At 44.5% G+C, this 18,317-nt stretch overlaps 1 protein-coding gene across 1 annotated transcript in view; it reads left to right on the top strand.

The window, feature by feature from the left end:
• Positions 1-13,586: 13,586 nt before the first annotated feature.
• The window catches only part of ccser2a (coiled-coil serine-rich protein 2a), a gene marked incomplete at both ends in the record, with an annotated part of 44,639 nt that continues 39,908 nt past the window's right edge, over positions 13,587-18,317 (top strand). Inside the window, 3 exons of the mRNA XM_083696185.1 lie at positions 13,587-14,474; positions 14,517-15,066; positions 15,577-15,785. Of these exons, the coding sequence (XP_083552311.1) occupies positions 13,587-14,474; positions 14,517-15,066; positions 15,577-15,785 (1,647 nt within the window). The remainder of the gene's footprint in view (positions 14,475-14,516; positions 15,067-15,576; positions 15,786-18,317) is intronic.

The following is an 18,317-nucleotide window of genomic DNA, read 5'->3' as shown; positions in this document are numbered from 1 at the left end:
TGTTTCTCTTCTGCATGTCGGTTGCTACCGAACATCATCCGAAGTACTCGTTACATAGTGTCGGTATCAAAACTGTAGTTCTGTAGCAGCTGCTGTTACTCAGGCTTCCGTGGCTACAACCTGGAACTTGGTTTCTCCAATGTTTACATAAGGCCAAGATACAGTTCTTACTTGCCTAGACTACAGTCTTGAATTGGCTTTAGCGGCAAAGGTTTCTTCAACTTCAGGACAGTTGCCTACTGTTGCCACCATCTGACAGGGCTACCTTCGTTGGACCGTGGACCATCGTAAACATGACTTGAAAACTAATAATTCTGTTATTTTAAAAGGTAAGAGATGTGGTCGCTCTGCTTCTGATATATGTGATATGATTGTGCTGATTTTGTGTTGTCTTAAATGAAGCTGTGAGCTGTCATAATTTGGCATTATCGTAATACAACATTGTCATACCATGGTCTTATAATCTAACAATTAAAACCTATACAACAATGCAAAGTCATTTATTTGAAACCAATTTCACCTTGAAATTTAGAGTGAATAGGGCAGAGTGAGTTTGCGTTAGGTCTAGCCACTTCAATTGCTGCTCTCCAACAGGTGATATTTTTGGTGGATGTCCCACAGAGGAAAACGGGTCGCTTTGTTGCTTGGACAACTATCTCTCATGATATTTAAGAGACATGACATAATAAGATTTTTGTAGACTGAATGAATTCATCAAAGGATATGGATTCATTCATTCAGCATACAAACATCCTTCAAGTCATGTTCTATGGCCTAGGTCAACCAATGATCACATGCCATGTCATCTCGATGTGCTCATATCTAACTGCTGCAGCATCCTAAGGCTGTACAAACAGGCACTCTCCCTGATATTCTCCAGCCACACAGAAGACAGACCATGTTTTATGCAACATCACAAAACCCTTCAGGGATGTGACTCAAAATATTCCCCGGAAAAGTTACTGTATGTGAATATTTATGCTTAGACATTTATATAATAATGGTATCAAGGGAATTATGTAATCATTTCATTATGTTTAATTTACTCTGTAGAGCCAAGAAATTAATGGGATAGGTCACCTAAATTACCAAATCAATGACTCATTCGGCTTACTTGCTGAATCAGAATAACCATGTTTCCATTGTGCATGCATCGGTATTGGGCACAGCTTTCAAAGGCATACGAAACAATTGCCAAATCAACGCGATATAGACGCTCACAGTGTCATTTGGCCATAATACTTTCCATCAGCGCGCACAATTTCCTAAAGGACAGGCGTTTCACGTGAATGTTCTGAATATTCCTTATTGGTGAATTCCAATGCAGCACAATTCATTCCCACCAGTCTTCACTAAGATCTGCTGATCAAGACTAGGATGATGATTCGTTGTTGTGTCTGTCTAATTGGCAGAACAAATTATGAACATGAGAAGTCTGGTTTGGGTCCGAGCAGTGCAAAAAGCAAAAACATGTTGGCTGTTTATGCCGTGGGACACACAAAGAAAAGGCCACTGTGCAAGTCAGAAACTACTTTATTCAGATAATATGTTAGGACAGGTAAACAGTTACCTCCAAAAGGCCACTTGAATTTGCAATCATTTCAACAGTTATTTCGGAATGATCGTTAGGAATGAATTCATTCTGAATGGCCAAATATTATGCATGAAAACATAGTCACATATATGGTTCTAGACCCTGAAATGAATCTATGGACAAGACAGACTTAAATCAACACTTTGGTTCTGTTTATATGGGCACTTTCACTAACTGCTAATTGATAGTATTTAAAAAAAATAAAAGAATAATAATTCAGGACAAGGAACCAACTATAGGGTGAACTACAGAACAATTGGTTTGAAGAGAGATGGCTAGAAAAGGGATTAAACACTAAGTTAGGCCCAGAGCTTCAGAATAGTGTCTCCTCCTCTTTCCCTCCCTTTGCTCAATGCAAACTACTTCTAACTGAAACAATGAATCTGTCATTCACATTTTTATCCAGTGAATGTCTTAGTTACATGACCTTGAAACTATCAAAGGACCTGTGTGGTTGAAATGCAGTTGTTATTTAGTTTGGAAATGTTACTGTAAACATGAACACGGAAATCAACCAGCCAGCTGAGACACTCACATTTCACATGAAACGAGTGCTTTACCAGCAGCTGTGCATTCATAATGAGAGACACCCTGTCACGGATACCCTACACTACGCCATTCCCAAGTCCTATTATCTCCATAAACTACCAGCCAACGTTGTGAAGCCGTGTCTGACACTGAGGGTGCATACTCGGTTGCGTGACTGGCTATACACAGTACAAACTTCTCCCGCTAAATCCGGAGTTACAAACAAATCCCCTCAATCCCCAAACAAAACTCAGACAAGGCTGTAATGTTAAACAAGTCATTTACTAGGAAAAATCATCAGAGTATATGTTAGAAACGTTTTTGCACAAACAGCTTCAGTTGCTTAGGTCGGCTTCCAGCAGTGAGAAATGCTTGCTTGCAGCTCAGGCAATAGGTAGCTAATGAGCAAGTTGCAAGTTACAAGCCCACGGTAAGTGGTAGAAACATCCTGAACGTTTTGGAAAAGTAAATTCAGGCATAAGGACAGGGACTTGGCAGGTGCACGCCAGTCCCAGACTGCCAATGCATCATAAGTTATGATTCAGCATGGTAGTGACATTTTTAAGAGGAAAAAGCTCCATATTGCACCTTTAAACATTTACTTCTTGAACTTCTTGAAATATCATGTATTGGTGTACTTTTGTGGAGAACATAATGATACGCACAGTTATGATTCTGTATAAGTACATACATTAAAGAAAACACTACAGGATAGTTGTTGTCAATCAAACACACTGTCTGCCATTCCATGGTGCTGTATGGATGACCCAGACAGTGCTAAGTGCTCCCACATCAACACCTCCAAGTCTACATTAGGAGGGGCGCTCCTCAATGTGTCATTTGATGCTTCAAAACTGCTTAGTGTATGTGAGACGGGCATTTCTTGGTGCTCTGATGGATGCTTTCACCCTCAGTATCAGATATCTATGTGTGTTCCCCTGACATCTGTCTCTGTCAGCCCAGCGGCTATGTTTACAAACTCTCTCCTCAATGACAGCTGAGAGTCTGCCTATGAAGGACCCCCCAACTTGATACATGAGAATCAAATAATGTTGAATATCTAACAACATAGTCATGGTCATCTTGTGTGTGTGTGTGTGTGTGTGAGTGTGAGTGAGTGTGTGTGTGTGTATTTGTGTGTCTGTGTATCTCCATGTGTGTGTGTGTGTGTGCGTGTCTGTGTCCACACACATGCACATGGACAAGCACACACACATGGACAAGCACACACACACACACACACACACACACAAGATGAACAAGTCCATGTTGTTAGATAGGATGTGTGTAGGACTGTGTGTGTAAAATAAATGGCAGAACGGGTCACTAACCACAATGTAATTACAAGGCCCAGTAGAGCTGGGGTTATTCAGGTTTTGTGGTGTGGAGGCCTGATCTGCTTTTTCCTCGCCATCTCAGTCTCCACACTCTCTATGGGGCCTATCATTAGAGCTGTCTTTAGCCATCTTTATCAATTCTACCCCACTGGGTTGTTTAGGCTGTGTGTTTCATTGGGCCTGGATTGGTTGATTTTGAGTTTGTGCGTGCCTGCGTGCCTGCGTGCTGTTTCTAAATGCCTCAATCTTTTGGCAAGATGTGAGTTAAGCTAATACACTAGCTAAACGAAACTACACTCTTGAGTTATTCTAAACATTGACCTGATACAGCCTACTGCCCTTTTGAAATACTCTTATAGATTTTTTCAACAGTGCTGCAACAATGCAGTGTAGGCTGCTATTCCCCCAGCTCTTGCCAATAGGCAGGGCCAGGTATTCACTGTTATCAGATAGGAGTCATATTTCTCACCCACTGGTGCAAAGCCTGTTAAATGGCCACAGTGAGGTCTTGGATGAGACTTTTACTGTATATCACCTCTAGTTAGACTTGGAAATGGCATTCAAAAGCAGGCTCCAATAGCCAGAAGCTTGTGATAGGATGTTTCAGATAAGGAGAAAAGCATTTGTAGATGAGGAGGAAGTTAAACATTGTGTGGTTTCGAGTAAACTGCCAAATGTTAATGAGAGACATTAGTTCCTCTTTTTGTGCCTCTATTAGTCAGTTAGCATGCACTGTCCAAGGAGACACAGAGAGGAAGTTCACCCTGTGTGATGTAGTCACTCGGGATGAATCCGTAGGGAGACAGAGCTATTAACAGACTACTATTTAAAACCCACTGTCGACTCAAGGGTTTAGGGTGTATTGCATACCGTGTGTTAGCTTCAAGCTGCATAGATCTCTCATATCCTTTTTATAATCTACTAGCAGTTAGCGGTTCGCAACCAAATTACTCATAGGGGAGTCACAATGGACCGTGACAGCATGTCAAAGGGACACACAGGGAAACGATAAGAGAGGCGTGTCAAATCAATTTTGTATTTCGTATTAGAGTGATGTCATCAGATAGTGGTGGGAGAGAGGCTGCAGTTAGGGTGACTGTGTACTTGTGACATGTCTGTTTTGAGCTTAAGTGTGGGTGTGTGTGCATGGGTGTGGGTGTGGGTGTGTGTGCATGGGCGTGGGCGTGGGTGTGGGTGTGTGTGCATGGGCGTGGGTGTGGGTGTGTGTGCATGGGCGTGGGTGTGGGTGTGTGTGCATGGGCGTGGGTGCGGGCACGGGAGTGTGTGTGGAGAAACCTCCTGAGCACTCCGCTGGGATTACGTTGAGCCGTGACTCCAGTGCCTCTGCTCAGTGCAGTGTTTGTGCGTGTGTGTGTCTGACCTCTACTAAGTTAGCAAGGAGGGAAAGTACAGTTCAGTACACACAGGGTGGGGGCAGGGTTCTACTTTGATCTTAATCTGTGATCTACTGAGTGATGGGGTGTGTCTCTTGTCACCTGGTGTCGTGTTGCATGAGGTTGCTATCATGATGTCTTTTGCAGTGTGATATGGGCAGGTTGGGCAAGCTATGTTTGGGCAAGCTATGAGATCAGTTGGGCAAGGTTGAGACAAGGGCAGGTTGGGCAAGCTATGAGACATTTATTGGGTAGAAACAAAACAGTTTTTCTTTGGATTCTCACTTTTGTCTCACTTTTATCATGCTGGTGACTGGCACAACATTAAGATATTACTGTATCCACAAATGTCTATATGAAAGGGGCCCTCGGACCTCTATAGGAATGCCCTGCTAAAATAAAGGTACAATAAAAATGAAAAAACATCTACAACAGAGTGGTGTAAAATATACAACTTTCAGAGATATACTTTCTGTTGCTTGATCTGCTTGCCCTTAAACCTATGTAGCCTACATGAACAAACCCAATTTCTTCATATAATTGTTTCCCTTCTTGTTCCTTCTCCATATAATGTCTAACCATATGTTGTTCTCAGCCATTGACCCTTTCCAGTGTTATTGTGTGTGTCTAAAGTACATTAGAGCTGTGTCACATCACATGTGTATCACATGACTTCCACACAGTGGCACAGCCAGCCACAGGACAATAACCACAGCATGGCTTATATACTGTCTCTGAATGCTTCTGTTACATTCACCTCTTGTCTGACATCTCTGTACCCTAATTCACACTACAGAGTTAAACCGATCTGAGCTTTACTGGGCTGACCAGGTTACACATCAAACACAGTTGCTGAAACAGAGCTGGAAAGGACAGTGTGAGAAGGAAACGTATCCAAGCCAGCACAGTATGGTTTGGGTCAGCCCTGTAGTGTGTAAAGCCCCCTTCATCCATTTATTTGATCAGGCATGGCTGATATTCTGTCACCACCAACAGCAAATACTTATGTTTCTTCAGTCAAGCGGGTGCATTCCACATCAGCTCCTAGAATAGGATTGGGGGGGGTGCTGTGTGTTTTCTTACACCTCAGATTCTTTGTTGGACATAGTTGAGTTGGATTCTGTTACTGTAGCTCTTGCTCTTGCTCCATAAACCCCTTTTTAATGACCTCACACTGACAGTGATTGACACCTCTGCCAGCTGCTGTGGGGACGCTTATCAGCCTTACTCGCCCTCGCAACCAATCAGAGGCTTTGGAAGTAAACAAGGTTGCCAAAGAAGGCACTGCAGTCTTCTAGTGGTGGTTCATGTCAAGGTCCTAGAAACACTTAAATGCCTGTACACCAGGGGTGGCTGGTGGAGGCAGAAATCAGAGGATGGGCTCATTATACAGAACAGAATGTGTAAGGTATCACTTAAATACCTGTACACACATGCTTGATACCATTCCTCATTCCATTCCATGCATTACAATGAGCCCGTCCTACAATTTCTGCCTCCACTAGCTGTTGACGTCTGTGCTGCTAGATAGGATTCCAAGGGTGTTCGAAAATCAGATGTTCTATATTGAAATCCTGCCCAAACGACGCTCACTCGCATGAGTGCAATTTGGCTGTTATGTCAGGAACCAAGCCTCACATCAAAGAGTCATTAGGAAGCTTAACAGAGAAATTAGGATAAGTGGATCATGGATGGTTCGTTTGTGAGGGCGAATCCAATGAGCCACTGTAGTAGGTACTATTTCTCATTGCTCTCTTTCTCTCTCTTTCTCTCTCCAATGTGATGTGAAAACCAGATTTAAGTTACCTGTAAAAACATTCAGTGCTTTTCTCCATATTAAACCTGCCCTCTTCTGTTGATGTGGGTGTGATTGGGTGCCATGTTTTGATATTTCATGAGGGTGTATGACATCACAGAAGCTTGTAAAGAGTACATGTTGAGGAACTCACCGGAGTCACGCTGTTTTACTAGCCATGCTTCACGAGAAATCTCCGGTCTTGACGCTGTGTAGGGAATAACACGATACCAGGCATGGAAACATCACACACACACACACACACACACACACACACACATTAATACGCAACGTACAGTATCCTCTCCTGTTATGCCTGAGGTGTGTCTGTGTAGCACTATCAAATGGGATTTCACAGCTATTTCCCAAAGTTGATACTTCAGTTATATTGTTACTACTGTAAAGCCAATGATAAAGAAGGATGATTTCCAGACACTGCAAGCAGTTGACTCAAGGTTGTAATATCAGATGCTGCATAACTTAGATACAGATGCAAGAGGCAGATGTACGTGAGACTGATTCAAATATTCACACTAGCCCTGGCTCTAATCTCAAGAACCAATACGATTGCTTTTGAACAATAACAAAAGTGTCAAAATAAGAGGCTCACAGTCACACTTCTTTTGCTCTGAGCATCTTCAGCTGTTATCAAGCTTTTATTCTGGGTCAGTAGGTGTATGATCAATTGTAGGTGAATACTCCAGGCGTTCTTACAACCTTGTCCAACCTCATCTGTCACTTTCATTACTCTGAGCACTACAATGTGAGATCTGTATACTAGCATGCTAAACTTTTCATTTACACCCTTTCCTTTGTCACCTCCCTCCTCACAGAGTGCAGAATGGGCTAGGGCTAAATGTATAATTTGACTGTATGACAGTGTTGGACGGTATTTTTTGTTTCTTAATTCTAAATATGTTTAATCAATATGCATAACTTGACTCAAGGGCAGTTCAGTGTAAAAGGACCCATGAGGATCAAAATGTGAAATTCATCAGAGCATATCAAATTAGGTGTCAAATGAAAGTTAAGAGTCTAGTTTTTGGAAATGACGTCAGAAATACATTTCTCATCCATCTTCCATAATAAAGATACGGATAAGCAAAGGCATGGTCAAATATATGGAAAAGCGTCTAAGAAAATCTCCAAGATTGCTAATTTAGAGGTGCATATGTAGCTTTTTCCCTTTGAAAATATAACTAAATAACCATTCTGAATCATTACTTATGATGCATTTGGAATCTTTGACAGTGCATGCACCTACCAAGACCCTGCCCTTCTGCCTGAATTAGCTTTTTTTAAATGTTCGGGACATTTCTGGGCGTCTACCACTTGCTGTGGGCGTGCAACCCGAGACTTACATGTGGCTCATTGTGTGTACCTACTGTACTGCCTTGGAGCCTGGAAAATGATTGACAGATTCAGTGTTTGGGTTAGAAGTAGTTTTGCATTGAGCAAGGGGAGGGAGAGAGGAGGAATTGTCTTGTGAATTGTCATTGCAGTGAAAAGGGCACAAAAAAACGAAGAGCTAAAGATAAAGATAAACATTCAATACACTCCCATGAAAGTGGCACCGGTGGGGGACCGGAGCGTAACATATTATTTCTGCTGTAAGTTTGTTATGTACGGAGGGATGTAACCCCACAGTCTTTGTCCTTGAGTCACTTAGAGATGGAGAGGTGCGTGGGTACGTGTGTGCGTCAGTGTAGCCCTTCTCGCTGTCTCATTCGAGTACCATCAGCTCGATGGTGAGTTAGGAGTTCCCTTGCGAATGGTTTGAGTTAGTGTTGTTTCTCTGGCAGCCCTCAAGACTGGACATCCTTCTTTTACTCTGTACAATCAGGGGAAGGGACTGGGGCGGCCATGCCCAGATTTGGATGACCTGTCCTGGACTGATAGTGTGTGTTTGTGGGCGACTCTGGAGAACAGGACCAGCTAGCCAACCCCATCATAATGAGGTTATAGTTATTGATCACACTGATTGATTAGTTCTTCTCTTGCTCTTGATGACAGTTAGATTGACTGAGCCTGCAATGCAGAGCTGACTGTGGAGCTCAATACATTCCAGTACCAAGGTCCATTTGGAACAAAGAGACAGGCTGATAACCCAGATTCTGCCTCCCCCTGCCCTCCCTCCCTACATTCCTTCTGCTCTTCCCTTCTTCTGCCCCCCCCCCCCCCCCCCCCCTCCGGTGCTCCCGAAGAATGCTAGTCTGTACTGTACTGGGGCGGGGGAGGGCCTGTGTGTGTGTGTGTGTGTGTCAGGAGAAAAGTGACAGCTTTACTGGAAGAAGCCAATTGAGAGGCCTTACTTGTCCATTCTTGACCACTCTCTGCCCGTCCCTCCCTCTCTTCCTGCTTGTTGGGCTAACATATCATCACTAATCTGAATAGTCATTTAACATTAGCCAAAAAAGACAAATGCAAACAAAAAAATTCCAACATCTAAATAATATACCTTCTTTTCATCTAGGTTGTCTACATTTGATTTTCCTGCATGACTCAGACTTTAAAACAGTTTGGGGTTTTCTGTATCTTTGCCAGGTACTAACTCTAGCCTCTGGGTCGGAAATACGGTCTGGAAAGCTCCATTGCCAGAATGCCTCCAAATATCATCAATTGCATATCCTGTCAGAACACACAGATAATAGTGAGATGATGCAGCTGAAATCTGGTTTAGTTAATGGAGGATGTGCCATTAGTAGCTTTTCTAGGAAGGGTTTTGATTCAGCGTTAGAATGGGAGATGATAAGAGAGAAGCTGTGTCGTGTTTCAGAGTGGAGGCTCCTCCCTTTACCTCACCACCTCATACCCATCTAATGTAAAGGCAATAGATTCTCATACCAAAACACAGACAATAACTTCCCATGTATGAGGCCTATACCTAGTTATTGCATTATGAAGAGGTATTTTCTTACAAATGATTGTTCAATCGCTATTTACAGTGCTCTGCGTAAGTAACAATCAATTCCTATGAGGTTAACTTATACATTCTCAGCTTTTATTTGTGTATATATTGGTTTCAGCATTTAGATGCTGAAATGACAACACTTTTTATACATAGTCCCAAGATTTCAGGGCCTCACAAATAATGACAGATGCATATAATGTCCAAATTAAGCACTCATGTTTAGTATTTGGTTGACAATCCTTTGCATGCAATAACTACCTGAAGTCTGCAACCATTGACCCCAGTAGATGCTGGGTATCTTCTCTTGTGATGCTCTGCCAGGCCTGTACTACAGCCAGCTTCAGTTGTTGTTTTTCTTGAGGTGTTTTTGTCTAAAATCTTATCATCAAGAAATTAAATGCATATTCAAAAGGATTTAAATCCCACGCCCAAACACCCTAATGGTAGTAATTATTTGATTTCTAATCCAAACTTTTGGAGTATAGAGCCAAAAGAAGAACACAATGCTTCACTGTCCCATTACTTATGCTGGGCACAATATATTTGTGAGTTGTGATGGAACACTTGATCTGTGATTGGATAGGTTACAGTATATCATCAAGTTTTCATCTCCCATGGTGCGAGTGTGGATGGATGGATAGCAGGTCTTGGTATTGTGTGTTCAGCGATGTTTATTTACCCCAGTGTTGTGGGGGAGGGGGATGTACGTGGATAAGCAGTGAGTTGAGTGAGTGACAGATGGTGTAGGCCAGGCCAGGCTGCTTGTGGCTAAAACTAAGTATTTGTGTCAGTTGGTTTGTTTATCATGGGATTCTTGTATTTATATTTATTGAGGCTATGTTGACATGTTTGTAGCAGCCACAGCTTGAATGTGAGCCGTAGTTTTGGTGACACTGACAAATGTATGCTAGTGACACACAATGGCATTTATTTGTGTGTGTGTGTGTATGTGTGAAGACTAATCTGTTTTTACAATTACCTGTTATCCCAGAGTGAGCATAAGCACCTTACATTTTTTTTTATATTGATGAAAATGTAGTTCTAAGGTAGGTAATAGTGCAATGCAAAAAGTTATTTAAATATATTTTTTGTATTTTTATATTATATATCTCCAGGCCTTAAAGTCAGCTGAGGATGGTTGCCAAAGCTGTGTGTGTGTGTGTGTGTGTGTGTGTGTGTGTGTGTGTGTGTGTGTGTGTGTGTGTGTGTGTGTGTGTGTGTGTGTGTGTGTGTGTGTGTGTGTGTGTGTGTGTGTGTGTGTCTGGAAACTCAGACCTTGCACCACACACTGACCCATATTCCCCCTCAGACACTGCTGTTATAATGGACAATGGAGGTGCCTATGCCAGCCTCACTAATCTACACATACACACCCCATTAAAATCAGGTCAGCCGCTGTAGGCAGGGTAGCCAAAGCCTCTTTACCGAGGAGGGGACAGGAGGTTGAGAGGAGGAAGAGAAGGAGGAGGAGGAGGAGGAGGGGGGGGGGTTCTCCCTCATGCCATAGTTATATCCACGTGTCATTCATATCCACACACACACACACACACACACACACACACACACTCGCTCTGCCCTCCCAAACTGTGTGGATTACTGCTCCAATGTCTCACCCTTTAGTTTAATGTAAACTCTACGTAGATTAATCTGTGTCAGTGAAGTGGCACTGCTTTACCAATGGTTTACTGACAGTGATTCTGACCAGCCATTGGTCGGTCAAAGTAGCACAGGCCACAAACACACTGTATGAATGATGTGAATCAAATTAACATGACTGAAAATGAATGGAAGTGGGCCTGAATGCTGCCTGCGGCCAGAAGCCAACGTCCCTCCTTGATTCAGTGAGCTGAGCTAGCTCTATCTGTCCTGTGCTTGGCCACGCACGCACGCACGCACGCACGCACGCACTCATACACTCACTTCAGTCCTAATGCCAATAAAAGGTCACATGAGGTCGATTGGCCTGTCCTTGCTACTGTATGTGGTTGAAAACCAAATCAGAATTAGTTTTATTTTTATCAGCATCTTGTCAATTTTTATCTCCAGCTTCTTTAAAGTACTACACCTGTCCTACTGTTCTTTGTACGTGATACAATTAACCCTTTTGGAGGACAACATTTCACCAATGTCAATGGACAATCAAAACACAATGGAGTCATGTATGGTCCTTAAACCTAGACCAGTGGCTATATTAAGCCATTTTATCCTGTCACACAGATGTAAGACATCCTACCATACATGTCACAATATCCCCTTTGGTCTGATCAGCCTGGCATGCAAATCCCCCTCCCCCTCCTCCGTGACCCTGTGACCTTCTTAAGGGAACAGGCACGTTTAGCAGTAGTAGGGTATTAAGGGCAGGTCAGCCCTTATTATTATCATTAATACTGTCAAGGGCTGTTTGTGTGTGTGTGTGTGTGTGTGTGTGTGTGTGTGTGTCTGTGTCTGTGTCTGTGCGTCTGTCTGTCTGTCTGTCTGTGTGTGTGTCTGTGCGTGTGTGTTTGTGTTTGTGTGTGTGTAGGGCTCCAGAGTGTGACCATTTAATCGCATTTTGCGACCATTTCACTTGGCTGTGCAAGTAAAAAAAAAAGTTAGTGCGAGCTGCAAAAACTATCTGAGAGTGCTCATTGGTCTAAGCTACATGTTTTTATAATGCAACATGTCAGCCATCTCATTGTCATTTTGTTCGAATAGCAACCTTATAGCCTATGAGTGATGCTATGCATAACATTATACATTCAATTGTTTACTGTTTACGCAGTATGCTTTCACCTAAGAAGCACAAAATGTCCAGTAAGAAAATGTATTTAGCTTTTATCTCATGATCTGCCTTATAGTGTGTAGGCCTATAGACAATCCTTAACTGTGTGTGGATAGCTGTTTAAAAACCGTAAAACGTAAGAAAAAAATTCAATCGATATCCATAGGACTTTTATTAGCCTATACTGTCAGTGTTATGCATGCTGCCTCCTCCTGCATGCAATTACGATGTCATGATTAAACAATGTGTTTTAAATGATTGTATTATCAAAGAATAGGCGATATAGCATGTAATGCATTTCTGTAAATAGTAAGACCATTGTAATAACAAGGAATATTTAGCACACACATAGCACAAGTTGTCTCTGAATGCAAAGTCCATTTCTAAGATAATTAGCCTGCACATTTTTCTCTTGCGTGACACAATTTTGGTGCACCCAAAGTTTGCCTCAGAGATAGCCTCTGCAAAATGAAAAAAATCTTGATTGTCTGTAACCGGTGTGGGAAGTTGATCCTAAGAATCTGTCTTAGGGACCCCACACCATATCAATGCACTCTTTAACTATGAAGACAAATCTCTTGCTGTCTCTTTTGTAGAAGTGTGCAACATGTATGTCATTCTTTTTATAGTTTGAAGAGTTGTATAGTTTGTTAAACAAGGGTTTTTGTTTGGCATACTGTATGTTTGAAAGTGAAAAATCGAGTCCCAGGGTCATTCTGTTACTGCAGTGTTGCCCACATCTATTTATTTATTTAATAATACAAGGGAGAAATAACAAAAAGACACATGTAGCTACATGTAGCATTACACACAGCAAACAAATTAGTTTGTGTAAAGAGAAGGCATGACAAGAATGCTTTTGCTTTGATATTGTGCCAGTTGTTCCAGCCATGCTCGATTCTATTCTGTATGCCCTAGGGATACTACTGCTATCCTATAAAAAATTGTCATCCAAAGAACCAATTACTAATCTAGGAATAACTACGCCATTGTCAGCCTCTGTAGATCAACACAATAATTCACCTCATTTAATCTTCATTGAACTGGAAAGTCTGGGTTGGGAGGGAGAGGGACTAACATGTTCTGAACAGGCATTAAAGGCACAATCCAGGATTTGTTCAATGTTCAATGTTGACCATAGAAAATCAGAAAATGTAATTTTTAACACCACCTCTCTTTATCTGTTTCTCTCTCTATCTCCCCCCCCCTCTCTCTCTCTGCAGTCCTGTGTGATACTGTGCACCTCCATGACTGTACTGGCAGCTGATGGAAGCAAAGGCGCCCGTCAAAACTTCCATGGTGTCCAGACTTCCTAAGTTCGGTGCCCGTCCTGTTGCCGGGGTCACTGGCCCCCTGCCCAATGGATCCGCCCATCCCACAACCCCTCCTAGCCAAGAGGGTAAGACCACCCCTGCGGGAAGGCCCAATGGGTTGGTCCATACCCCCTCCTTCTCCCTGAAATGGAGGAAAGAGATTGGGAGTCCCCCCATCACTCCCACCAGCCCTGAGGATGTTGCCTGCCCAGATGAGCGAGGGAACAATTCCCAGACTTGGAGATACCCAGAAATGATGAAACCCTCCCCTCTAACTCCGAAGGGAGTCCAGAGGTCTCCTGCCCCATCCTCCACCTCCAGCCCTAAGGCCATCCCCCGGCAGTCCTCAAAGATGAGCCCCAAGGTAGGGGCCAAACAGGGGCAAAGCCCCCTCAGCGGGGCCCCTAGAGCAGCTCACAATGGCTCTGCCCCGGCCGCTGGACGCTCATCAGGCTCAAGCTCGGGGCTGACCCGGCCGCGGGCCAACTCTGGCTCCCCCCGCAGCAGCTCTAGAGACAACCTCTCCCAGTCCAGGGAGTCCCTGGACAGCCTTAAGTCCCTCACACTGGATAACATGGTGCGGTCGCAGAGCTTCACCCACTTCAAGCAGGTCCCATCGCCCACCAGCCTGCCTATGACGCGCTCCTTCTCCTTCAACCGGGCGGTGGAGCTGGCCAAACCCCTGGCCAACACCCAGCTCCGACCCCCCAGGACCAGCCTCATCAAACCGCTGCAAGGCCTGGCCAATGGCAGAGTGGGGTGGGAGATGGGGCTGGGGACAGGGCTCGGGATAGGGCTGGGGGGTCTTGGGGGGCTTCAGTACGGCAGCAAGGACTCCTCCTCAGGCTGCTCCCCATCCCCATCCCCATCCCCATCCCCATCCACCTCTACCCCCTTAACCTTCCCCTCCACTCCCCCCAGTGCCTTGAAGAAGCCTCTGCTACCTAACTGTGTAATGGGCAGCAAGTCCTCGGCCCTGGGCTACAGGCTGAGTCGGCTCGGCCCGGCCAAGCAGCAGAGACCCCTGTTCAGGGAGAGGGAGGTCAGAGCTGGAGGGGTGGCTGGGGGGTCGCTGGCGGGGGAAACGGAGAGGGTTGAATCGCTCCCCCTCACCCCAGAGGACCACAGTGACAGTGAGGGAACCCTAGAGGTCCATCCCAGTGGCGCAACCCCCACCATCACCACCACCACCATCCCCCCAGTCCCCGCCCAGCCCTATGCAGTGGAAGGCCAAGAAGACATGTCTCTGTCCTCTGCCTCCTCTCTGGAGCGTAACGACACAAGCGAAGAGTTCCTGGATGACTTTGATAGCCCTGGGGAGGGGCTTTGGGACAGGGATGTCCCTAATAACAGGAAATGTGGCGCTGCCACTCAGACACGCCTCCGTAGCTTCCTTAATGAGACCATGGACTGGGCTGGGATGGGCCTATCAGGTACACTACTGCTACTGAGGAACACAACTGTATTATCACATGTATACATTACACGTAGATTACTACAGCTACTACTGCTGCTGCTACTACTACTACTACTACTGCTGCTGCTGCTACTACTACTGCTGCTGCTGCTACTACTACTACTACTATTACTATTACTACTACTACTGCTACCACTACCACTACCACTACCACTACTACTACTACTCCTACTACTACTCCTACTACCACTACCACTACTACTACTTCTGATACTACTACTACTACTACTGTTGTACATTGGATTTTAACAAAAAATATGTTTGCAGTATCTGTCACATTATAACCGCTAACACCAATGCATCCGCTATTATGCATAACCTGTTATTGCTAGTAGTCACTTTCCCTACACCCATTATTCCTGACAGTAAGTAAAAGGTATGAATAGGTTAGCTGCTGGGTTGAGTGGTTTGGTCGTGGTTATTTAATGTCTAACACTGGCCTGTGCTTGTGTCCCATCCTGTGCAGGGAGGAAGGAGGAGGTGGGCATGGGAGCATCCCAGGGCCCTCCGATCCTGTCCCCAGGGGGAGACTTCCTCCAGGGCTCATCTCTGGAGCTGTCCCCCTCCAACAGCTCGGTGGGCACCTACATGTGGGACGAGGAGGGTCTGGAGCCCCTGGGCGGGCCCTGCACACACCCCTGTGACAGCTACGACCACTCTGACCTCAACAGCGTTGTGAGTCTACGCTTGAATGTCATAAGGATGATCCCTTGAACTGTTAACATGCTTGCAACCAAAACTGCACCCCCACCCCCCCATACCCTCCAGCATAGATCCACTATACTGTGTGTGTGTGTGTGTGTGTGTGTGCGTGCGCGTGCGCGTGCGCGTGCGCGTGCGTGTGTGAGTGAGAGAGCCCTTGACCATAGTATTTGAGTCCAGTACTACACACTACTGGTATTCGTCATAGTTAATTTTCTTATTATTATTATTACCATTTTATTTTCTTCTCACTGCTACTCCTCCTACAGATTTTTTTGCAAAACATACCATTTCAACTTTATAAAATGCATCGAAGTCTAACTTAAGTTGCTTGTATTCAACTTTTTGATAATATCTATATAGTATAATGACTTTCACGTAGGTAACCAATGGTAACCAAAAGATGCAATTTTTGGAAGGCTGCTGCTGGTACACCTTTTAAGTGACACTCCAAACCATGTGTATTTTCTCCCTGAAATGTGTAAACCATGTAAAAAGCTTTCTGATACCTATTAGCTGGCGCGCACCTACTTTCGACAGTGACGCACTTTTTTCTCCTATGCCCGAGAAGATTTGAAGACCCCCCACCCCAAAAAAAAAAAAAAAGAAAGAAAAAGAAATCGCTAACTGCCATCCTGTCGATAATAATAGACAACATTAGATTAGATTAGATTAGATTCAACTTTATTGTCATTGTGCAGAGTACAAGTACAGAGACAACGAAATGCAGTTAGCGTCTAACCAGAAGTGCAAAATAGCAGAAAGTGCAATGAACAGTATTTACAGGTAGTGCAATAAATGATCAGTAGTAGTGCAGTATAATATAGTAATATAAGCAGTATAATATAGCAGTGCAGTATAGCAGTATGTGAGTAGCAGTGGCATTATAGCAGAATAAATAGTTACAGTATGAGCAGTGTAGCAGCATATGAGCTGTATGGGTAATGCAGTCTAGCAGTATATATGTATTAACAGTAACATGAGGTAGATGCAGAATAAATATAAATATGGAATGCCGTATAAACAGTATAAACAAGTATGTACAGTAGTATTAAAGAAAATATAGGATATGTGCATTATGTGCATTATGAACAGTATGAACAGGTATGTACAGAAGAGCAGTGGTATTGAGTAAGAGAAGGGGAGGGGAGTATAGTGCAATAGTGCAATTGTCCGGGTGGGGGGGGGGGGGGGTGGGGGTTGCGGGGGTAGTAGGTTGTCAGGTAGGTGTAGTGTTCGAGTTCAGCAGGGTGACAGCCGCAGGGAAGAAGCTGCCTCTGAACCTACTGGTTCGGGTGCGGAGAGACCTGTAGCGCCTCCCGGAGGGGAGTGGGGTGAAAAGTCTATGGTTGGGGTGAGAGATGTCCTTGACGATGCTGCGTGCCTTACGCAGGCATCGTTTGCCCTGGACAGCCTCGATGGAGGGGAGTGAGGAACCGGTGATGCGTTGGGCAGTTTTCACCACCCTCTGCAGTGCTTTCCGGTCCGATGCCGAGCAGTTGCCATACCATACTGTGACACAGTAGGTAAGGATACTCTCGATGGTGCAGCGGTAGAAGTTCACCAGGATCTGAGGAGATAGATGGACCTTCTTTAGTCTCCTCAGGAAGAAGAGACGCTGGTGAGCCTTCTTTATCAGGGTGGAGGTGTTGAGGGTCCAGGAGAGGTCCTCAGAGATGTGGAGTAGAGAGGGACTGTTCCCTTTACCAGAGATGTGGACACCCAATCAGTCCTCCATCCTAGTCAATTCTATACTGATGACATTACAGCTTTGACACCTTCCAGAGAACTTCAAACATCACAGAGAGATCACAGCCATTTGTTCCATCGGGGGAATGGTTATTTGAAGATCGGGGCAGAATTTTCCGTCTTCAATGGCATTGTCACAGCATGGGAAAGCAGACAGTGGCAGTGGTAAAGAACAACCCTCCAAAGATGTCTTGTCATTCTAAGAATAGCCTACATTTTTACTGTACATCCCATCTCTCCATACTGGTGAATGTCTACGGAAACTAAAAAGAGCCAAAAATACTTTCACATTAGTCTAACATTAGTTTAACATTGTGGTCGAGTGTGTCAGCTCCTGGCCTTTGGGGTGATCCTTGACGACTACCTATCCTGTGTGGCGAACATCACAGCAACGGTACGCTCCTGTAGATTCTTCCTCTTCAACATCAGAAGGATACGTCCATTCCTTACCAGAGAAGCAGCACAACTCTTGGTCCAGACACTTGTGATCTCTCGCCTTGACTACTGCAATGCACTCTTGGCCGGGCTCCCCACCTCCGCCATCAGACATCTGCAGCTCAGCCAGAATGCTGCCGCCCATCTGGTGTTCAATCTCCCCAAATTCTCCCATGTCACCCCCCTCCTTCGCACCCTTCACTGGCTCCCGGTAGCAGCTTGCATCGGATTCAAGACCCTGGTGCTCACCTACCGGGCGGTAAAGGGAACAGTCCCTCTCTACTTGCAAGCAATGGTCAGCTCCCAAACCCCTGCCCGATC

Source organism: Argentina silus (genome assembly GCF_951799395.1).
Source record: "Argentina silus genome assembly, chromosome: X".
NCBI lineage: Eukaryota > Metazoa > Chordata > Actinopteri > Argentiniformes > Argentinidae > Argentina > Argentina silus.
This window is presented reverse-complemented; position numbering and strand designations above follow the sequence as displayed.